The sequence below is a fragment of the Lepidochelys kempii genome, chromosome 5 (assembly GCF_965140265.1).
Source record: "Lepidochelys kempii isolate rLepKem1 chromosome 5, rLepKem1.hap2, whole genome shotgun sequence".
NCBI classification, from domain to species: domain Eukaryota; kingdom Metazoa; phylum Chordata; order Testudines; family Cheloniidae; genus Lepidochelys; species Lepidochelys kempii.
In genome coordinates this window covers 40,010,275-40,034,527 of record NC_133260.1, presented here as the reverse complement: position 1 = coordinate 40,034,527, position 24,253 = coordinate 40,010,275, and the positions used below count along the sequence as shown (strand labels likewise).

Genomic DNA, 24,253 nt, shown 5'->3' with positions numbered 1-24,253 from the left:
GCTCAATTCCTCAGCCATTTATACTCAAACTTTCTTAACTACACTGATACATATATTGAAATAAACAAAGTTTACAAGCTTAAAAGCTATTTTGGTGCCTCCCTTCTATAATAATGCAAAATATGCAGGCACTTAAATTAAAATGGGTAAACTAGATTTTTCTACGTTCTGTTGATCTCCTGCAACTGGCAAGAAAATACATGCACACACCAGATTACTTACCTGCAAGTGCATAAATTCCTTTAGAACAATCTTGGTTCTTTCCTGAAAAGTCACCACCCATAGTCTAAAATTAAAATGGCAAAACATGTTTATTATCAGAGACACAAGTTGGGTGAGGTAATATATTTTTATTGGACCGACTTGTGATGGTGAGAAGGACAAGCTTTCGAGTTACACAGAGCTCTTCTACAAGTCTGGTTATTTAATAAGTGAAACAATTAAGTGAAAGTGTTGGCAAAGAAAATTGTATTGTGGATACATTGTGTTACTGAGCTTACAAGAATTGCTTACATGGGTTTTTCCACTGCCTGTTTGCCCATATGCAAAACATGTGGCCATTCCCCTTTCAAATATGGTCTCCACTAATGGTCGAGCTGTAAACCTTAAATCAAAAAAGCAGAAGCATTAGAGGTTTTTCATTGAAGTTTAGCAAAGTTAAATGTAAATCCAACATTTTCCCCCATCATAAGAACTTTCTTTTTTCCGAAACATTTTCTTAAGTATTTGTTCAATAAGTTACTGTTAGAAAGTCAAGCTAGGAAAGACTGTCTAAATCAAAGGATTAAAACAATCTTTTAAACAGTTTATTGTAGTTATGTATACTGACAGTGGATTTGCATAAATAGAGTAATTTCTGACACAAGTTACTGCATCCCTAGTCAAATGTAACAGTCACATCATGTTTTCTGCCTAGTAACCAATACTTACACAGGCGCTCCAAAAGGGAGAAGATTTCGCAAGCTCTCCAAACCCCTAACAACTTCTTTGCAGTTGAATTCTCTAATAGATACTTCCATAGCCAAGAGACATGGCAAAACAGAACAAGTCACACATTATCCTATCTCTTCTATAACAATCAAATCAGACATGACACAGCAATACTCCCATCAGTAGAAAAATATAGCAGTCACTTTAGATGAAAATTGTGTTTAGAATGGAATTAATTTGTACTACTTGAGGGGGGGAGGGGGAGGAGGAAATGTATATTAAGTGACTATTAGGTATTTGCTTGGACAAACACCTTTGTGTACTTCTAAGTACACAGGTTTCCTAAGTTTAAGGGAAGGCCACTGAAATCTTCTTGTTTCAGTTTTTTTTTTTTTTTTTTTTTTACCTGCCATGGGTAAAAGACAACTCTCAGAAGGAAAGAGCATAAGCATTTTAAAGTTTATATTACAAAGGATCAGTGAGGAAGTACTCTTGAAAAATACATAATTTGCTATATTTAGGGGACATAAATTCTTTGCTTTTCATAGGATAGTGATCCCTTTTGAAAAAAACTGGCCAATTACTGTCAACCTAATTTACCATAAAAAGGAGACCTAAGTTAATAAAAGAAGAATGAGCCCTTGATAACTGAGTAGTTTTGGGCACAGGATAAGATCAATGGAAAAGAGCCTAACAATTATGCAGTGTGTAATAAGCACCGGAACAGTTAAATAGAGTTTAAAAGTAACTAAAACTTTTTAGCTCATAGCTGCATTGAGCAGTAACACCAAATCCTGGAAATAGCCATTTATAGAGATTCTCTCCCCCCACCCTTAATTTCAGGATCTTACAAAAACACCACTAAAAAAAAATTCTCTAGAGGTTTTGAAGAGGTCACAAATGCCGGAGACAGTGTTTTAGAAAACCCCAGATTACATAGCAAAAGCTTGAACATTCCTGGAGTATACTTAATTTGTTAGGGGACATCAACTATGCAGAAATGGGGTCACAAACTTTCCTTTCAAGTGATAATATTATTTCCCCTCCCCTGGCTACTTCAGAGAGAGAGAGAGAGAGAGAGAGCGCGAGTGAGTTTGTTACAGGGAATATTACTTCATGAAAATCTCCAAGGCACAGGAGAGCCTGAAGGAAGACAATGCAACAAAGTCCCGTTTTTTTTTCCCAAGACTGTTTACACTTAACAATGTATATGCAGCATCTTTTTTCTTCTGATGCACTTACTTCAACCTGTTTTCTCACCTGGAAATATATGGGGACATTTACCATAGGTTGGAAGTTGTATCTTTTATATTTATGATCTATTACAAAAAAAAATGGTCTGTTTAGCCTAAGAATATGCACACGTAGCTTTCCATATAAATGGGTTTGACATTATATACTTAAAAGTATATTGAACAGACTGAAGTTGTTTTAAACACAAGGCAGAAACACAAATATATCTAAGAAATATTTAATATAATAAGTCCTTGCCCAAAGATACTCCAACTTTACTCTTGGTATGTTCCTTAAATGCAATCCTAGGCTTTCAGAAATACAAAGATTAGTCCTTCCTGAAAATCCAGAAGTAGTATCAGGTTTAAAATTAAGATGTGACATAACTTCTTTTATATATTTAAGAAGATGACATTAGCCTGACTGCCATGAGTGTAGAAAACACTGCAATAGACTAGGTCATCAAAAAAAGATAGATAGATGATTATGCGGTAGAGCTGAACACTCCTGATTCCCAAATTTAAATTTTCAGTATGAAAATATGAGGGGATTTAAAATCCTGAATTAAACTGGAATTCATCACACTAAATCGTTTTTTCTTTGTGCATTAACTAAATAGTGGTAATGCACTAAAATACATATCTTTTTTCAAATACTTCTTTAATGGGAAGGCTAAATTTGATTATCCTCCCAAATAAGAAAAAAAAATGGAAGAAAACACACCACCATGTTGTATGAAGGGAAGAGAGAAACCTCTGTTAACATAAAAGAGATCGGAGATTTACTATTTCAGTATAAGAGTGGGTGTGCGCACACATATGTGTATTATATATATGCAAGCAGTTTTATGAAAGAAACCATGCACAAGGATCTAAGTACACAAACTTTCATACAAACTTAAAACTCCTTTCAGAGTTAAACAGTACAGTTACAAAGATAAGAGAAAAATACCACCAAAGGAAGAGTGAGATTAAAGAGGTACAGAGATTGGAGAAATGCAGATTATTAAATAGGATGCAAAATGTTCTAGAGCGCGTACACTACAGATAGAAGGTTCCCAGAGGGCAGACACTGTGCCAGGAGAGAAGAGAGGCTAGCACTAGATGAAGGGAGGGACTGGTGAAAGAAATAGAAAAAGAAACATGCAAAAATATAGGTATGCTCCAATCTGCATCAATAAAGGGCTTTTAAAATATGGAGGGGGATTTTTAACTGGATCCTAAAAGTGACCACAGGGCCAACAGACTGGTCTGATGAAAGGGTTAATGATACATACTGCATGCATGAGAAGGGAGGAAGCAACGTTCTGCACATCCTGGTCTAGAAAGGTGTGATTTGAGGAAGGGCAGAGAATTACAATACTCAAGGCAAGTGGAGGTTATGGGACAGATGAATTCAGCACATATTGAGTTAAAGGAAAAATATACACGGGCAAAGCTATGGAAGTGGCAAACAGATTTGAAGACTAATTGTAGGAGAAGGAGTAAAGTCTAGATTCAAGGATAAGCCCAAAAATAGAGAAAGTGAAAAGAAATAGGAAAATAGTCACAAAAAGTATAAACACATACCTGTAAACCATTTCATTAGGAGCAGTGTCATCAAAGGCATAGTCAAAGCGAAAAGTTTGGTTTTCTAGGTACCTTGTTAAATCCACCTTTTGTTTGGGTTCATGTACCATCACAACATCTTTACTAGGAATTGTGATTACATCAAGGTCTTTCATTACAGTTTCTATAAAATAAATGATGGATATATAAATATATGAATCTATATATACACACTATCTATGCATACTAACTTTTACACCATTTGGTCATCTACATTCTTACAATGTCCAAGGTAATGAAACTGCTCCAAGTAAATGTGATGCCATGGATCTCTGCTTCTGATCCCTACATTTTAAAAAAAATCAGGCACATTATGATTCGTAAGTGTGTAATTCCATCGTGGAGTTCTAGTGAGAATGAGGGGCGATCAGCAGGTTATCTCAAGTGCTTATATACGAATGCACAAAGCCTTGGAAACAAGCAGGGAGAACTGGAGGTCCTGGTGATGTCAAGGAATTATGACGTGATTGGAATAACAGAGACTTGGTGGGATAACTCACATGACTGGAGTACTGTCATGGATGGTTATAAACTGTTCAGGAAGGACAGGCAGGGCAGAAAAGGTGGGGGAGTAGCACTGTATGCAAGGGAGCAGTATGACTGCTCAGAGCTCCGGTACGAAACTGCAGAAAAACCTGAGTGTCTCTGGATTAAGTTTAGAAGTGTGAGCAACAAGAGTGATGTAGTGGTGGGAGTCTGCTATAGACCACCGGACCAGCGGGATGAGGTGGATGAGGCTTTCTTCGGGCAACTTACAGAAGCTACTAGATCGCACGCCCTGGTTCTCATGGGTGACTTTAATTTTCCTGATATCTGCTGGGAGAGCAATACAGTGGTGCATAGACAATCCAGGAAGTTTTTGGAAAGCGTAGGGGACAATTTCCTGGTGCAAGTGCTAGAGGAGCCAACTAGGGGGAGAGCTTTTCTTGACCTGCTGCTCACAAACCAGGAAGAATTAGTGGGGGAAGCAAAAGTGGATGGGAATCTGGGAGGCAGTGACCATGAGTTGGTTGAGTTCAGGATCCTGACACAGGGAAGAAAGGTAAGCAGCAGGATACGGACCCTGGACTTCAGGAAAGCAGACTTCAACTCCCTCAGGGAACGGATGGGTAGGATCCCCTGGGGGACTAACATGAAGGGGAAAGGAGTCCAGGAGAGCTGGCTGTATTTCAAGGAATCCCTGTTGAGGTTACAGGGACAAACCATCCCGATGAGTCGAAAGAATAGTAAATATGGCAGGCGACCAGCTTGGCTTAACGGTGAAATCCTAGCAGATCTTAAACATAGAAAAGAAGCTTACAAGAAGTGGAAGGTTGGACATATGACCAGGGAAGAGTATAAAAATATTGCTCGGGCATGTAGGAATGAAATCAGGAGGGCCAAATCGCACCTGGAGCTGCAGCTAGCAAGAGATGTCAAGAGTAACAAGAAGGGTTTCTTCAGGTATGTTGGCAACAAGAAGAAAGCCAAGGAAAGTGTGGGCCCCTTACTGAATGAGGGAGGCAACCTAGTGACAGAGGATGTGGAAAAAGCTAATGTACTCAATGCTTTTTTTGCCTCGGTCTTCACTAACAAGGTCAGCTCCCAGACTGCTGCGCTGGGCATCACAACATGGGGAGTAGATGGCCAGCCCTCTGGAGAAAGAGGTGGTTAGGGACTATTTAGAAAAGCTGGACGTGCACAAGTCCCTGGGGCCGGACGAGTTGCATCTGAGAGTGCTAAAGGAATTGGCGGCTGTGATTGCAGAGCCATTGGCCATTATCTTTGAAAACTCGTGGCGAACGGGGGAAGTCCCAGATGACTGGAAAAAGGCTAATGTAGTGCCAATCTTTAAAAAAGGGAAGGAGGATGATCCTGGGAACTACAGGCCAGTCAGCCTCACCTCAGTCTCCGGAAAAATCATGGAGCAGGTCCTCAAAGAATCAATCCTGAAGCACTTACATGAGAGGAAAGTGATCAGGAACAGTCAGCATGGATTCACCAAGGGAAGGTCATGCCTGACTAATCTACTCGCCTTCTATGATGAGATTACTGGTTCTGTGGATGAAGGGAAAGCAGTGGATGTATTGTTTCTTGACTTTAGCAAAGCTTTTGACACGGTCTCCCACAGTATTCTTGTCAGCAAGTTAAAGAAGTACGGGCTGGATGAATGCACTATAAGGTGGGTAGAAAGTTGGCTAGATTGTTGGGCTCAACGGGTAGTGATCAATGGCTCCATGTCTAGTTGGCAGCCGGTGTCAAGTGGAGTGCCCCAAGGGTCGGTCCTGGGGCCGGTTTTGTTCAATATCTTCATAAATGATCTGGAGGATGGTGTGGATTGCACTCTCAGCAAATTTGCGGATGATACTAAACTGGGAGGAGTGGTAGATACGCTGGAGGGCAGGGATAGGATACAGAGGGACCTAGACAAATTGGAAGATTGGGCCAAAAGAAATCTGATGAGGTTCAATAAGGATAAGTGCAGGGTCCTGCACTTAGGACGGAAGAATCCAATGCACCGCTACAGACTAGGGACCGAATGGCTAGGCAGCAGTTCTGCGGAAAAGGACCTAGGGGTGACAGTGAACGAGAAGCTGGATATGAGTCAGCAGTGTGCCCTTGTTGACAAGAAGGCCAATGGCATTTTGGGATGTATAAGTAGGGGCATAGCGAGCAGATCGAGGGACGTGATCATCCCCCTCTATTCGACATTGGTGAGGCCTCATCTGGAGTACTGTGTCCAGTTTTGGAACCCACACTACAAGAAGGATGTGGAAAAATTGGAAAACGTCAAGCGGAGGGCAACAAAAATGATTAGGGGTCTGGAACACATGACTTATGAGGAGAGGCTGAGGGAACGGGGATTGTTTAGTCTGCAGAAGAGAAGAATGAGGGGGGATTTGATAGCTGCTTTCAACTACCTGAGAGGTGGTTCCAGAGAGGATGGTTCTAGACTATTCTCAGTGGTAGAAGAGGACAGGACAAGGAGTAATGGTCTCAAGTTGCAGTGGGGGAGGTTTAGGTTGGATATTAGGAAAAACTTTTTCACTACGAGGGTGGTGAAACACTGGAATGCGTTACCTAGGGAGGTGGTAGAATCTCCTTCCTTAGAAGTTTTTAAGGTCAGGGTTGACAAAGCCCTGGCTGGGATGATTTAATTGGGGATTGGTCCTGCTTTGAGCAGGGGGTTGGACTAGATGACCTCCTGAGGTCCCTTCCAACCCTGATATTCTATGATTCTATATACAATATATCTTCATTCACAATCACTCCAGGAGCAGATTCTTTAGTCAGCAATCATAAAAATTGATCTTTAAAATTTTATTCTGCTGAAGTGAAAACCCTTTTAAAATGATTTTGTAAGAAGAAAAGGCTGCAAATTTCAAAGGATGTTGCCGGTCTTCTCAAACAAACAAAAGAAATGCATTATTAAGATCACGGGCTATAATTACTACACATCATTACAGTTTGTTAATTGCATGAGATGTATGAATCAGTAAAACACACAGAGAACCCAGTCATCTACAGGATGCACAAAAATAAAGATCCTTTGTATGTACAATCAAGACCACTGATGTGCCCTGCTTCTGTCTGTATATAAAATCTCTGAGGCACACAATTTAAGAATACAATGTAGTTTTCCACAATTAGATGGAAGGTTTTGACTTCAGTAATTATGTTTTGATTTTTGGCCATCATCTTTTAATTACACAGGTATTAGGAAGTAACTAAAGTATAAATTAAGTTACCAAGTAAATTACTCAGTTTTCAAGTGCAGTATTGCACAGAAGAATATGGGTGAAAGGAGAGTTTAATAGGTCCATACAGAAGTACCTTACTTCTAAATAGTCAGAATGTGTATAAGGGGTAGTCTTAAATACTCTTATAATGTCTGTCATAATCATCTGATATGGCAGCCTGTGCTACTTGCGGATAACCCTCTGGGATAACCTCTGAAATCCAAACTATATTTATTTTTGCTTTATGTTAATTACTGGACATTACAGTTTAACACTGAAGTGTGAATGGGTCTTGGCCTATATCCTAGGATGATCTCATAAAGCTATTGTAAATCATGAATATGTTTTTTCTTGAATCAAGATTTTACAAAACTGAACATTTTTCAATCTCAGAATCTGCCCTTTTCCTAAGAAACTAACAATATATCACACAAATGAAATCTTCTAATTACCCAAACCTTACTATTTTAGGGCCCAGCCCAGTTCTTGCAAGCTCTCAGTGCATGGAACTCCCACTGACTTCCGTGAATTCGGCCTGTGTAAGATTGGTAGAAATTGAGTCTCTTATGTCCCATTTTAAACTAGATGACTAATACAGTAAAAATATTCCAAACGTGGAGCTTGAATAGGGAAACACTACTTTTTGAATATATAAGTTATTCCTTTTTTAATATGATAAGCTCCCTGTTCACCTTCTCTCCTTTTAAGCTACCATACACAAGTTTCTTCAAGTCTTTTCTCTTCTCCAATTAGAAGATTGGGGCAGTTGAAAATATTGTTCCTTATAATCCTCCACAATAAAAGTGTGCATGTTTTTCAGAATATTATTCAATGTATTATGTGTGCACCTGACTTTTTTTTTTGGCTATGGTTCCTCCACAGTGAATCTTTTTAGTTCCTTCTGCAGATGCAAAACTTCTATCTTGTATCCCATTTCCAACCAGCTGCTCATCTCCCCAGCATCCTGCACGGAATCAGTTCCTTCATTGATGTCAACCACCAATACAGATGACTGGAACAGAACCAGACCCAGTTCTGCACCACAAGAGACCCATAAATCATGACTCAGGAAATAGCAAATTGGCAGCCTGTTGTCATCTCTAATTAGCTTTGTCCAATTAGTTATCACCTATGACATTTTCCCCCAATGTATTAGTTTCCTAGGTCACACTTTATTCAAAATGAACTGCAATGCTAAAATGAAAATTGAATTGCTACCAGATTCATATGCTGAATGTCTCTAACCAACCAGGCTGCGGGGAGCAGTTTTAAATAACCTGATTTTGTGACTGCTTTCAGATCAATAAAACAATCAAGGAATAATGAAAGAAGAAACATGAAAAAAGGCGAGCTCTCACTGTGTATAAACAACAATGTACCTTTCTCTCCCACCCCTTCTCCAAAATTTTCCTGTCACTTCCTGTCTTGCTGAAGATACTCCAGAATGTGTCATTCTGGGACACAATTCCAAAAGACTCACTGCAACCCTTTGGTATTTTGAGGGTATGAAAATTATGCTCTGAAATCTTCAGCCAACCAAGATATCCCTGAAAATTTTAACAGAACGGAAAAAAGCTTATGCTCAAATAAATTTGTTAGTCTCTAAGGTGCCACAAGTACTTCTTTTCTTTTTTCAAAAGGTTAGTTAACTTATTTCAGTGATGACTGAACTCCAGTCAGTAGTGGGTAGTAAAGGAGAAGCTGGCAACTATATGAATACAGGACTGTTAGTGTGGTCTCTCTGCCAGGTAGTTCTCAAATATTCTTTGTATCAGATGGAATTCTACAAGAGGTTTGTTGGAATATTGTTCCCATGTCTTCCATTGCACAAGTGGGGAACCATTTTGACCACACCTCGAACCATTATCTTGTCTGTTAAAATCCTGTACACAACTGTCCTCATTTAATGTCTTGACATAATACCACTTTCTACTCTAAAAAGCCTATGAAATATTTCAATGAATCAATCTGTTTTCGTCATCTTGGCTAACTATGGTATTTATGTTTCAGAAAGGATGTATTACTAAACCCACCACACATTTGAGTAAAACTGTGCTATGTATATATAATTATAGTTTAACGGCCAGTCATTTTGATTTTTAATTTTAGGTTATAAAGATACATATTTTCTATTATACAAATGAATATACTGAGGAAGAACTTTCATTAGGTGGTTACATGATAACGCAAGTTAATTGATCACTTAAAAAGAAAATCTGAGTGAATTAGAAAAAAAGGACTTTGGGGTCAAGGCACTGGAATGAGATTCAAGATATTACAGTACAATTCCCAGCTCAACCAAAGACTTCTTATGTGACCTTGAGCAAGTCACCTAATCTCTCTGTGCCTCAGTTTTCTATCTGCAAAACGATGATACTACTATTACTTTTCTACCCCCTTTTGTCCATTTTGTCTATTTAGATTATAAGCTCTTTGGAGCAGGAACTCTCTCTTACTACATGCATGCACGCACAGTGCTTAGTTCAATGGGGCCCCAATTCTGGTTGGTGCCTCTAGCTGATTCCATAATACAAATACTACCAAACACCACAGAAGCTGCTGTTAAGTGAGACTAATACCAGCTAAACATTAAATGGTCATACCTTTTTTATTGAGCGGCCGTTTTCTTACACAAACACATATCCTGTGCTCATCAATCTACCAAAAAAAAAATCTGAAGTAAGTACTAATTTTAATGGAGAGTATTTTAAAAGTCTGATCATTATAGCAATTATTCTGAAGGTAGTAAATCTGAACTTTTAAAAAGCGAAAGTGCTGAATGTGCAGTATCCAACAAACCATAGGCACAGCTCTATATTCACTGCTATGAGCACTTGCGACCAGATCCTGCAGGGTGCAGCGCACATCCTGAAAGGTGTTGAGTAACCTCTACTCATACTGGGGCAGATACTCAGCTAGTGTAAATCATCACAGCACCACTGCTTTCAATAAATCTATGACATTTTACACCAGCTGAGGGGTTGGGAGATGGTCTCAGTACCTTTCAAGATAAGGCCCTAAATCTACACATTTAGAATTGGGTTTTCAAAGGAACCTAAGGGAGTTAGACATCTTAGGCTCCTTTGAAGATTCTGTCTTATAAATGTACATTGGTAGAGTTCTAATATTGTAGAGTTAGCACACATTTTAATGACATAAAATTTAATAATTCCTTTCAATGCAAATAGCATTCAACAAGTTAAAAGTTATAGAATTATAATCCTAGGGTACAAAACTACTTTTAGGTGTTTGATCACTCAGGCCCAGATTTGTAAAAGGTATTAGATCCTGCAGCACTCAACACTGCAATGTCTAAGTCATTTTCAAAAGCAACTAAAGCATTTAATAGCCTAAACCTCATTGAATGTCAATGGGACTTAGGAGCCTAAATCACTTTTGAAAATGGGAATTAGACACTGCAATGCCTAAATACCTTTTAAAAATCTGGGCCTTACTGCTTCACAAATACATCAATATCTTTAAAAAAAATTAAAGTGTGGTAAAATAATTTAAAGGGCTAAAAAAAAAAAAAAAAAAAAAAGTCTGTGAAGAAAATCCTTGCCTTTTAAAAACAATTCCTGAGGTAAACTTACAGGATCGGCTGTTGTCAATGGTCTATAATCCAAACTCCCCCTGAAGTCTCTTATCATACACATAATTTCATAATTTGGGTTTGTAGCATCAACATCCTATGAAAAAAAATAGAGTTACAAAGTTTTCATTAACATGACACTTGCAAATACTTTCCAGATATAATTATAGAAAAGCTACAGAAACAAGAACAGAGGTATATGATGTTTGCTAAAAAGTTTTAACTTTTGAAGAAAGTCATGTTTTGCAAAATTTAAACCACATATTGTTCACACATCATTAGTTTTGACTATGTGACTATTTTACTCATCAAGAAACAAGCTGGATTTCTACGGTAAAAACAAAAGCAAAAAAAATACAAGCATTTTGATTAATAGGCAACCCCAAACATCCTTGATAAGGACTCAACATAAGAAAACTTGAAAGGGGGAGGGGGAACCTCTTGCCCTTTTCCAAAACCTTCTCCAATAAAACAATACTGCCTAAAGTAATAATAATAATAAAATAAAATAGCTCATCTACAAATTCATCATCACTCACTTATAAAAACTGAAAAATTATCTGAAAGAAATCTACATAAAACGTGTTACCTTCATGCCTGCTTCTTTCTAAGACTCAGAAAGTTACACTATTCATTACAAAAAAGTCTTGGCCTTCGTACTATTCTGAAAACTTAGCACTTGGGGTTCAAGAACTGAAAAAGCTTTGACTAAAGTAGTACTCTACTACTATTGCATTTTTAAAAAGAAACATTTGAAAACGAACACAACACACTTGCACAGTCACATAGATCAGCAGAGTAACTCCCATATACAGAAGTTAGAAATGCTAGACACAAAAAAAGGCTTCTTGGAATCAAATAATTTAAGATTTAATTCAAGATTTAATGCGGGCAAAATCTCAAAAAAGAAATACTTTAAAAAACAGGATACTACATATTATTTGTTCTCATAGAAAGAAACAGTACTTTTCTAATTAATTTAAATGGATGAAAAGTAGAGAGAAAAAAATCCACATATATCCTTTTAGATAAACTTAGGCCCATCATAAAGCCATGAAATCAAGTTGCTTGAATCATTTACTTTTTGGTGGTACTTATTATGTCATTAGCAGATTGCTAGTATCTCCTTAGAGACTAAAACATACATACAGGACTGCCAGCAAGATTATGCTACTGGTCTTTCTAAATCTTTTACTCCCCTATGACAAAGTCATTAATATTAAAATCTTAATCTTACGGGATTAGCAACTTCACATTTTAACAAAAAGTTCTAACAACTTGGTGCCATGTTGCTTGTATGTTACAAAACTAAAATGTCTGTAGAGGTTTTTAAAAAACATTCTTCAAACCTCAAGCTCTCAAATATGCCACTCACACCCCAACGAAGATAAGAAAAGGGTAATTTGTCACAAATGTGATGCCCCATTTTGAGGCGAAGGATCTTCATATTTTTGTCCACATGTTTTTCTGAGGCAACAGTTATTACTGAGATTGCATTTGTACGTATTTATGGCCAGGCCAGCAAATGCAAAACTTAAAAAATAGATGTATGTGAAACAAAAGAATCAGACAAAATGATAAGGTGAGTTACCACAACAACACAACCATGCACCCTAAATGACTATGGAACTTGAAGACTAATCATGCAGTTTTGTACATAAGATGACAACATTTAGTTTCAAGCTAGTCATATTTTATATAAACAATAAAAATCACAATAACTTGGCATAGATCTTCTCGACACAGACTTTCTGCGATGTGTAGAATTCAGCTCTGAACTACCAATACAAACCTGAGCTCTTTTTTCTCTAAGTTCCTGCTGCTGTAGCCTTCTTTTCTCACGTTTCTCTTGCAATTTTTCAACCTCTTTCACACAATTAGATTTTCTACGTGCTTAAAGAAAAAGATACAATTCTGGAATATTCAGATTGTCACATGGATTGAATATTTACACTACCGGTTTTCAATTATGTTATCAATAATTATAATTTATTTAAATCTTTACACTGATTAGCTCCTCAAAACAGCTCAATACTTGCAAAGCATAACTATTGCAACTTTATTTCTGAAATTTACTAGCCTCTGAATTAAAAAACGAGTCATGGGAACTAGACAAGAAATACCCAAATAAAAAAATAACAGACAATGGCCCTTAAAAACATACTAACTGATTTATGTGATTGCTTGGTTTGAACTAAAAAAGACTGGACAATTTAAAATATTTTTAATGTGTTTTAAATGAACAGTCAAGGTTTAAAAAAATTGAAGGAAAAATTTAAAACCTAATTACCAATAGGACAATGACAGAACTCAACCTTTTGTTTCCCACAGTAATCTGAAAATGCTTCTTACGGAGATCTACAGACACAACTGTGTGTTTAGACCATTCAACAATTATGGATTACACAGATGTCCAAGAGAGTGTACATGTAATGCCTAGAATTAATGAATCCTTGATACGTGGTTTACATACAAGGGGGTCCAAATTCCTTTTTTGCAGCTTGAACTGGAGATATATCTGAAACACTACCATTCTGTTGTGCAGAGGAAGACTGTTCAGGAAGTTGAGTAGGTCGTGCACGTGCAGAACCAACCGCTGCAAAAGAAAAACATAAAATGGTCTAAAACGAATCTTGACATGAAAATTTAACACATTTTTCATTTAATAGAATGACCTTTTCACATTTCCCATATTACTGTCAAATTCTGAAATATTTTATGATTAAAAAAAAAAAAAACAACAACGAAAAGGTCTTTTAGTGACATCTAAGTAAACAAGTAGTTTACTAGAAAAAAATAAAAGGTGTGTTTTTAGTTAAGACAGACTATATAGTGAATTACTAATCCTAATGTTATAATTAAGGCTACGATTTAGTCACAGGTATTTTTAGTAAAAGTCATGGACATGTCACAGGCAATAAACAAAAATTCACTGCCCGTGACCTGTCCATGACTTTTATTAAAAATACCACTGACTAAATCTTAAGGGGGTTGGTGCTGGGGGGAGAAGGAGGAGGGCATCTGGAGGGGCCGCTGCTGGTGGGGAGCCAGATGCTTGGGCCGCCCTGGGGTCAGCTGCAGTGGCCACTGCAGAAGTCATAGAGGTCGCAGAAAGTCACCGAATCCATGACTTTCTCAACCTCCATGACAAACACAGAGCCCTAGTTATAATCAACATAAATTAGCAACTCAGGCCTCAATCCCACAAACATTTAAGCAAGCATTTAACTTAAGGTAAATAGAACTATTCACATGAGTGAAATTAACCATATATTTGTATTTGTAGTACTGGGGCCTAAAATTCTGAGTTATTTATTTGCACTGTGATTACAGCTAAAGACCTGAGACAAGACAAGGATCCCATTGTTCTAGGTGCTCTAACACATAATAATACATAGTCCCTGCCTCAGAGAGCTTGAAATATTTGGGGCTGGGAAGGAGTGTGGGGCAGAAAAGAAAGAAGGAACAGGATACAATATACAAAGCTGAGCACTCTGAATGCTTACAGACATATCTCATTTTTATTTTGGCAGCTAAGGGCAGGTGACATACAAAGGGTAGGTGTCGAGGATACAATAAAATATGTGCATTTTTTATATATCCATTTGGCCTGATTTTCAGAGGTGCTGAGCAATCCCATCTTCCCACTTAAGTCAATGGGAGTGGCAGGTGTTTAATGTTTTACATAGATTTATGGCATGATTTTTTTCAGAGATGTTAAACTGTACCCATGACAGATGCTTAAAACTATCCCTTTTCAGCTGGCCAAGTTCCTGTAAGTATCACAGAAATAGTGGGTTATGAGAAGGGATTTGAAGGAGGAGAGGGCAATGGTTTGAGTAGCAGTTTGGAGAGGACAGTCCATGCATGAAAGGCAACATGAAATTAGAGCATGAAGACAACTGTGGGAGCAGCAAACACATGGATGGCCAAACAAACACTCCCCTGGTATAGTTGAGAGGAAAATATGATAAGACATCAGAGTTCCAATTCATCAACAAATGGAATCTAGTTTACAGTATCAATCAACTTACTGAACAAAATAGTATACTGACACAAAGGCTTAACTGAATGACCAAAAAAGGAAAAATTCTTAGGGTCAAAAGGTGGAGGATAAGACGTACAGCTCCCATCACAGTGAATGAGAGTTGTACAGCTCTCCTGCACCAAGCTGAAGTTACTACTGTACAAAGGCACATAGACAACACTGACAATATCAACATTTGCAGAGCTAGATTTATAAATTGTTTCATGACATTAATTTGCTTTTTATTTTTAAAGGAAGGATGCAATTGTTTTAAATTTAGGTCAATCAAATTAATTTAAAACAAGAATTCTTTCCCTCCCCCGCCAATACACACTGAAATTTTATTTTCCCCTTTTTATTCCAATGGATGTCTCTGCCTGGGGAGGGAGAAGGGACAGAGTGGTCCCAATTGCCCATTAGAAGATTCTGGAAGTTTATGATGCAGGTGCCTTGAACCCACAAATAGGAATATGCAGAGATCACTCAAAATTTTTAAGTTAAATCATTTAACAAAATTGTTCTAATGTATTGTCAGTAAAAATTAAATAATTTTAACACAATTGAGAGAACAAAAGCACCCTTAACTAGAGAATACATTTTTATTTTGGTATTTTTTAGGGACTTTATGCATCACATATTTATTTATCTAATAAATATATGTTTTTAAAAACACTCTTGTCATATTTCATGATTTCATGCTGTGTTAACCCCTTCGTGCTGGACAGAGGTGCTGGTAGATACCCTAAGCTAGCGAGCCTGCACCTATTCCTCTCCAGGTTGAGCATTTTCCCCCTTTGTTTACGTGAGTCCAGAAACTCCTGGCACAAAACCCAACAACACACAGAGGGGTATTTCAACTATTTATATAAAAGAATGTAAGGCAAGGGAATGGGTACAGAACAATGGGATGGAATATGGCTGGGAAACTTAAGGGAATTCAACAACAGCACAATCCCTTCCCCCACCTCCAGAGGTGCCCAAAACCTTCACTAACCACCCCGCCCCCGGAGGCCTCTAATCCCACTAGCGGTGCACACAGAGCCGAGAGGGGATAGCCTGGTAAGGTATCAGTTCTGTGTCTGCTCAGTCTGGGCCTCCAGCCTGATGAGGTACAATGTTCCCCGGGGGCCTTCACCTTCTCCCAGGACACACACAAGCCTAAGCGCTCGCCACCATCCCCAGCCCACCACAGTACCGCTCCCAAGGCTCTCACACATTTGCTCTGCATGCGGCACAGTCCTCCTTGCTTTCACAGAGGCTGCCCACAGTACTACAGCCAAGATTGCCCCTCACCTTCCGGGCTCCTTCCAGCCATCCCGGAATCCTCCGGCTTCTTGCCCCTCTAGGCCATTGAGCCTCCAGGACTTGGCTGCTCGCACTTGGGCGCCATCTGCTGGCTTTTTACAATACATTCCTTTGTGCTTTTGATTGTTGATCAATCCAGAATTTAAATACAGTAGTCACTAAAGTAGTGATACTCAAATCTCAGTGATTCAGGAGCCAAATTAGCAATCAGTATTAATCAAAAGACCCACAGTAATGTGAATTCATTGTTTCATTAATTAACTAATTGTAGCTGATAAAATAATACTTGGTCTTTTTTTTTTTTTACATATATATATATATATATATATATATATATATATATATATATAATATATCAACTACAATTGGTTAATAACATAGTAAAAGCATCCTGATTGGTTAATAATTAAATCACACAATATTTTATACCATGGGCTGCAAAGAGCTGCAGGAGACACATTAAAGAGCCACTTTGCAGCTCCTGAGCCTCAGTCTGCGTATCACTGCTCTAAGGGCATGTCTACACAGGGACAGAGGCAAGTTCAGCTAAATTAACTGAAGACATGAATCTGAAGTGCATTAAACTCCTGTGTGGATGCTCATAATTCAAAGGTAAAGTGACTTTAGTTCACTTTAGCTTAATTCACTCTTAACTTTCCTGAATGTCCTGTAGACATGCTTTTAGAGACTATTTAAATACTGAATTGAGGAACAAACAAAAGTAGTATCAAAAGCACAAAGGAATGTCTGAAATGGTGAAATATGACAAGAGACTGTTTTAAAGAATATATTTATTAGATACATAAATATGTAAATACATAGATGAATAAACTATAGACATGCACTAAATCTCTTATACTGAACTTAGGCCACGTCTACACTCTAGGGACTATAGCACCAAAGCTATGGTATCATAGCTATGCCAGCATAACCCCACAACATAGACTCAACCTACAGCGACAGATGATGTTCCCACTGCATAGGAACACCACCTCCCCAAGTGGCGGTAACTAGGTCGATAGAAGTTTTAAGTGTAAATCTGGCCTTATATATAAAACTGATTACATACTAACTTTTTAAAAATACATTATCTTAATAGTTCCAGTAGTTACTCCCCCTGTCCATTAAATTTAACATGGCCATGTAATAAACCAAAGAGAACATATGATACTAGAGAACTTTAAATAAAAGTGTCCGTTTAACATTTTCACTTTCTTGCTTTGTGGAATGGAAAGATACAACTGATTGTTTACCTCTGTTGTCTCTGGCAGGAGTTTCATTCTTAATAGGAGCCACAGTCCGTCGATTCTATAAAGAGAGAAATCTCTATAATCTGTTCACTTTATCACCTCTTTTGTAAGCTGTAGCCCAATCTCTGCTTACTTTCAGTGAACAGAAGTAATCACAGATATCAGCATGGGGAGGTGGTGCTGCACAGTCCCTCCCAGCAGCACGTATGATGAAGAGGATACAGGATGCGAGCTAAATGTATCATTTAATAACCTCCAAAACCTTCTCTAAGACAAAAGGTCCAAATATCATTTTCCTCAAGGTATACAAACATTTCACAATAAAGGTCACAAGCTATATTTAACAAGTTTAAAGTTGGTTCCAAGCTAAGAAATTCACTCAGTCCCCTTTCTAAGATCATTAAGATTAATCGCTGATTTCTTCTTTTTCCAGTTCTGCCCTTCAGAAATCTCTTAAGTTTTTTCATAATGAATACGGATTTCTAAAATATTCCTGAATTGGCTTATAATTCACAGACATGAAATTCTTAAATATTGCAGGTAAAATACTAATATGAATGGGACAACAGTAATTTTAATTGAACATATCACCAACCTTCACAATTTTGTTTACTTTGGCTGAAGGAGTGGGAGGTGGTGGAGTCTCTGGGCTCGGTTCAATATCTTCATCAGGTGCAAGATCTGGGTTAAGTGAGAATATACTCTCCAAGTCAATCTGTTAAGAGGGGGAAAAAAAAAAAAAAAAAAAAAAGACGTTCACACTTGTGAGTCTGCTCAAGCAAATTCACCCATCTCTCTCTTTTTAAATTTACACACAGGCCAGCAGACACCTTTAGTGATTTTAGTCCATCATTCATTTAACTTTGTAAACTTAGATACTTCGTGTATCCTCAGCTAAAGAAAATTTTGAACAATTTTGGTCCTCAGGTTGCCTGAAAATTATATAAATAAAAGAAAGCATCAATAGTCTGATCTTATTATATTGCAAAAAGGAGTTTTTCTATTCCCAGCTCTAACACAGGCCTTCTAGATGACATTATGCAAGTCATTTTCCTCACTGTGTCTGTTTCCTCTGTCTGTAAAATGGGGATAATGAGACTGACTGCCGGTGTAAAGAACATTGAGATCTATAATGAAAAGTGCTACATAAGAACTCAGTATTATTATTCTAGAAATGTATACTCAGGAAATAAACTACAGCACCACAGAAACTGATGGCATTTGTTCTGTGGTGCACATTAAACAATATCTGGAACCATGGAATCACAATTTAATTTAAAAAACAAACATTTTCCAGTAGTTTTACTGTATGAACTAATTCAGGTTCAAGATAAAATAACAGTTTTTAAAAAGAGCATTCCAATAGTCTTTATTCTAGAAAAGTTTAAAAAAATAGATAAGTTCTAAAATATTTAGTGTACCTCTTTGCCTTTAGTGTCTCCATTTTCAATCCATTCAACAGTAACGCTTTCATTATCTTCATTGAGAGATGTTACCATAGCTTGATGTATTCGACCTAGAAGGGAGACATTAGCACTCATTTATTAGCAGTTATGGAATTTTCCCTGAAGTTATTTTAGTCCCAGTCTGCATCCCAGAAGTTGAGATTCTGATCTTGCAACTTCCCTCACAAAAAGATATGTAAGAAAAGGAAGTAGTTCCAATTTCCCCCAAACTCTTCCAAACAAAATGAATGTGGACAGTTTATTTTATTTCTATCATGGTAGTGCCTAGAGGCCTCATTGAACTAGGCACTATGCAGATTTTTATCTAAAAATAGACAATCCCTGCCTCCAAAAGCTCACAGTGTAAACAGACTACACACTGAGACCAAGGCTGAGCCCACAAAACTAGCTTGTGACAAGACACTAGTATGCACAGAATCATAGGAGTTAAAAAATTAAAATCTGACTGCTAATTATGCAGGAGAGGTGCAATCTGGCAAACTTTCTTGGCTTAGAGGGGTTTCATTAGCAGTTCCTGTTTTGTGATCCTTTCACATTACCTGTGTGTACTGTATATAGTCAAGATAAACATATGTTTCTGACAGCTTTTTTGCAGTCTTCTATTGAGTTCCTGAAATAGGCTCAGAGCTCCCTGAACAGCTTTTCTGATGCCCTCAGTTGAAAGGGAATGGATAAGCTAGTCATCCAACTAAAATGGAGAGGATTTCATCATTAGCATCACCATCAGATCGGAAATATCAAAGTGCAAGCAACATGAATTGGTCATTGTTGAAGAAGCAGAGGTTTTGTGGATATGACTTTGCAAACAGCATGTAAATAAATCTTCATGAAGTATATTGAGACAGGAAACATTTTATATGGAGACAAGGACTGAAGAATTTTCATCATGAATATTTAGTGTACTACAAATTGGTCAACTGAGCTTGTAAGGCAATACACTCAGCTTGATGGCATTTGTCTGTCTGTAATCGGACAACTTTGAATGTTGCATCAGATGAATTCCAAAATTTCAGGGATTGTTTAGACATCAATGGCCAGAACCCTATTGATTTTGAGGGAACTGCAAGAGGAAAAATGAGGGACACATGGAGGCCCTGCCATCGTTTAGTACAGCCACAACTTCAAGCACCTCTGCAATTGCCTGCAGATCAAACTGGGTAATGGTACCCATAATGCCTTCCAACGTGACAATATCCCATCTCCATGCAATCTCCCAATATAGTTTAGCGTGTTCAAACCCTAAATAACTTTTCTCCCAGAGAAACAACAATGGTGGGGGTGGAAGAGAAGTGGGGGTTGTGCATACAGTGCCCCTGGCAGGGGGGGAAAATGGGAAGCACACAGAAACCCTAGCAGGGGGGAGATTGAGGGACTGTGGTATGGGTGTGAAGGTAGGGAGAATAGGGAGCATGTGGCAGGGGGAAAAGAGAATAGGGAGCACACAGAGACCCTACCACAGGGAGAGAATGTGGGAGAGAAGAATGGCAGGCACACAGAATCTCTGGTGAAGGATACTGGGGGATCCTACTCTGGGAGCTGGGGGTAGGTACACTGAGCCCCTACCATGGGTGGGAGGTGGAGGAAGGGTGAAACAGAGGACTGACACAGAGCCACTGACATGGAGGGAACAATAGGAGGGAAGAAAGGATGCAGAAATGGGTTTGTACAGAGCCACTGGCATGAGAGGGAGATTACAGACCCTGGTATGGGAGAAGGGAGAATAGGCAGTACACAGAAGCACTGGAAGAAGAAATTGTAGGGAGTCCCTGAAATAGAGGGAGAATGGAGGAGTGCACAAAGCCCCTGGTGGGTGCAATGGCTAGAGAGCCACTTCTTCCAGACACCGCCTCCCGCTCCCGCATACCCCCCTCTATTTTTGAGAGAAGCCATAGATAATGAGGTCAGAAGGGACCATCATGAGCATCTAGTCCGACCTCCTGCACAATGCAGGCCACAGACTCTCACCCACCCACTCCTGCGAAAAACCTCTCACCTATGTCTGAGCTATTGAAGTCCTCAAATCATGGTTTAAAGACTTCAAGGAGCAGAGAATCCTCCAGCAAGTGACCCATGCCCCATGCTACAGAGGAAGGCAAAAAACCTCCAGGGCCTCTTCCAATCTGCCCTGGAGGAAAATTCTTTCCCGACCCCAAATATGGCGATCAGCTAAACCCTGAGCATATGGGCAAGGGTCACCAGCCAGATACCTAGGAAAGAATTTTCTGTAGTAACTCAGATCCCACCCCATCTAACATCCCATCATAGGCCATTGGGCCTATTTACCATTAATAGTTAGTTAAAGATCAATTAATTACCAAAATCATGTTATCCCATCATACCATCTTCTCCATAAACTTATCGAGTTTAATCTTAAAGCCAGATAGGTCTTTTGCCCCCACTGCTTCCCTTGGAAGGCTATTCCAAAACTTCACTCCTCTGGTGGTCAGAAACCTTCATCTAATTTCAAGTCTAAACTTCCCAATGACCAGTTTATATCCATTTATTCTGGTGTCCACATTGGTACTGAGCTTAAATAATTCCTCTCCCTCTCCGGTATTTATCCCTCTGATATATTTATAGAGAGCAATCATATCTCCCCTCAAACTTCTTCTAGTTAGGCTAAACAAGCAAAGCTCCTTGAGTCTCCTTTCATAAGGCAGGTTTTCCATTCCTCGGATCATCCTAGTAGCCCTTCTCTGTACCTGTTCTATGTTTAAGAAGGTTGAATTCAAACTGGAAGACCAGTACTGCACACAGTATTCCAGGTGAGGTCTCACCAGTGCCTTGTATAACAGTACTAAAACCTCCTTATCTCTACTGGAAATACCTCACCTGATGCATCCCAAGACCGCATTAGCTTTTTTCACAGCCATATCACATTGGTGGCTCATAGTCATCCTATGACCAACCAATACTCCGAGGTCCTTTTCCTCCTCTCTTATTTCCAATTGATGCGTCCCCAGCTTACAACTAAAATTCTTATTAATCCCTAAATGCATAACCTTACACTTCTCACTATTAAATTTTATCCTATTAGTATTACTCCAGTTTACAAGGTCATCCAGATCTTCCTGTATGATATCCCGGTCCTTCTCTGAATTGGCAATACCTCCCAGCTTTGTGTCATCCGCAAACTTTATTAGCGCACTCCCACTTTTTGTGCCGAGGTCAGTAATAAAAAGATGAAATAAGATTGGTCCCAAAACTGAACCCTGAGGAACTCCACTGGTAACCTCCCTCCAGCCTGACAGTTCACCTTTCAGTAGGACCCGCTGTAGTCTCCCTGTTAACCAATTCCTTATCCACCTTTCAATGTTCATATTGATCCCCATCTTTTCCAATTTAACTAATAATTCCCCATGTGGCACAGTATCAAATGCCTTACTGAAATCTAGGTAAATTAGATCCACTGCGTTTCTTTTGTCTAAAAAAATCTGTTACTTTCTCAAAGAAGGAGGAGATCAGGTTGATTTGGCATGATCTACCTTTTGTAAAACCATGTTGTATTTTGTCCCATTTACCATTGACCTCAATGTCCTTAACTACTTTCTCCTTCAAAATTTTTTCCAAGACCTTGCATACTACAGATGTCAAACTAACAGGGCTGTAGTTACCCGGATCACTTTTTTTTCTCCTTTCTTAAAAATAGGAACTATGTTAGCAATTCTCCAATCATACGGTACAACCCCTGAGTTTACAGATTCATTAAAAATTCTTGCTAATGGGCTTGCAATTTCATGTGCCAGTTCCTTTAATATTCTTGGATGAAGATTATCTGGGCCCCCCGATTTAGTCCCATTAAGCTGTTCAAGTTTCGCTTCTAGCTCAGATATGGTAATATCTACCTCCATATCCTCATTCCCATTTGTCATGCTACCATTATCCCTAAGATCCTCATTAGCCTCAATAAAGAGTGAGGCAAAGTATTTGTTTAGATATTGGGCCATGGTAGAACAGACCCAGCCAAGCCTTATAAAACATATCCTCCAAGGGATACTAAAGACAAAGATACAGCACACAGGATCTTCCATGTTAGATCTTCTGCACAGAAAAGCTTTTTCAGAGTTTTTCTGGCATAAACTCCCTTGCATCCACACACAGTTCTTTTTTCGATTTTTTTGGCGTCCTTTCCTGCTTTAATTAATCTTTCTGGAAACAACATAATTTTGTTCCTGAATGAGTTATACTAGTATAAGATCTGTGTGGATACATTCCTATTTCAAATTGATAAAACCACTTTAGGCACTTGTCTTACTGCCAACCCATACTGTACTGATTTACACATGGACCCACCTGTCTGTTTACCTGTGTGCCCTCCAAAGCTCAAAGGATCATCTTGACTAGCTATCACCTCCCTGTTTGGGAGGCACACACGTAGGTGCACTCATTTGCAATTTCAGTTTGTGACAAGTATGCATACCCACAGTCCATCATAGTAGCCAGGCCCTATGCTTCCATGTGGTCCAATCCAGAGATCCAGGACTCCCTTGCCCTCAGGGGGACAAAAGCGTGTCCAGTCCCATCTTTATAGGAGCCATCAGAGTGTGACAATCTATGAGCAGCTATGGAGCAAGTGCAGAAGAAGGGGCACTCCCGGGACATGGCCCAGTGCAACACCCAAGCTAAGGAGCTCCAGCAGAATTATGAAAACACATGGTACAAAAACAAGCACGCTGGTAACACTCCCAGCAACGTGCATAGTATGAGGAGCTGGACCAACTTTTGTGAGGAAGACCACCACAGAACCCTGCTGTGCAGTGGACAGTTTCAAAGGCACCCAGCTGACCACAGACCCCGACAAGGAGGAGATTTCCCCGAACAGCCACAATCTCTTCAGCACACCTAACTCCAAGCCAGACACTTAGGCAGAGGTAGCACTGGAGAGGACCCCTGAGAGCCAGGCAGTGACTCAGCCTGACTATACTGCAGAGGGGACCTCAACCATAAGCATTATGTGCTGCATTACAGTAAACTGTCCGAATACTGACTACATAGAGGGTTTTAAACAACTTGGTACCTGATACCACCTGGGAGCTGAGAGTAGACACAGGCCTCTTTCCACCTGCTCTCCATTCCACCCACTCCCCCAAATGGCATCAGCTCCAGAAGCTCAGAAGGGTTTCT

General features: G+C 38.9%; 1 protein-coding gene across 5 annotated transcripts in view; it reads right to left on the bottom strand.

The window, feature by feature from the left end:
- The window catches only part of KIF2A (kinesin family member 2A), a 92,472-nt gene that overhangs the window by 40,975 nt on the left and 27,244 nt on the right, over nucleotides 1-24,253 (bottom strand). For 3 of the 5 annotated variants that reach the window (XR_012158886.1, XM_073344036.1, XM_073344039.1), the window contains exons 2-11: nucleotides 19,085-19,179; nucleotides 18,259-18,378; nucleotides 17,667-17,721; nucleotides 13,555-13,677; nucleotides 12,874-12,974; nucleotides 11,083-11,178; nucleotides 10,093-10,147; nucleotides 3,732-3,894; nucleotides 514-604; nucleotides 223-286 (exon numbers count right to left, since the gene is read on the bottom strand). Coding sequence is in view for 4 of the 5 variants with exons in the window: in XM_073344036.1 (XP_073200137.1) it covers nucleotides 223-286; nucleotides 514-604; nucleotides 3,732-3,894; nucleotides 10,093-10,147; nucleotides 11,083-11,178; nucleotides 12,874-12,974; nucleotides 13,555-13,677; nucleotides 17,667-17,721; nucleotides 18,259-18,378; nucleotides 19,085-19,179 (963 nt within the window). In the remaining variant the exon portion in view is untranslated. The remainder of the gene's footprint in view (nucleotides 1-222; nucleotides 287-513; nucleotides 605-3,731; nucleotides 3,895-10,092; nucleotides 10,148-11,082; nucleotides 11,179-12,873; nucleotides 12,975-13,554; nucleotides 13,678-17,666; nucleotides 17,722-18,258; nucleotides 18,379-19,084; nucleotides 19,180-24,253) is intronic. The other 2 variants (XM_073344038.1, XM_073344040.1) reach the window with 1 other exon arrangement.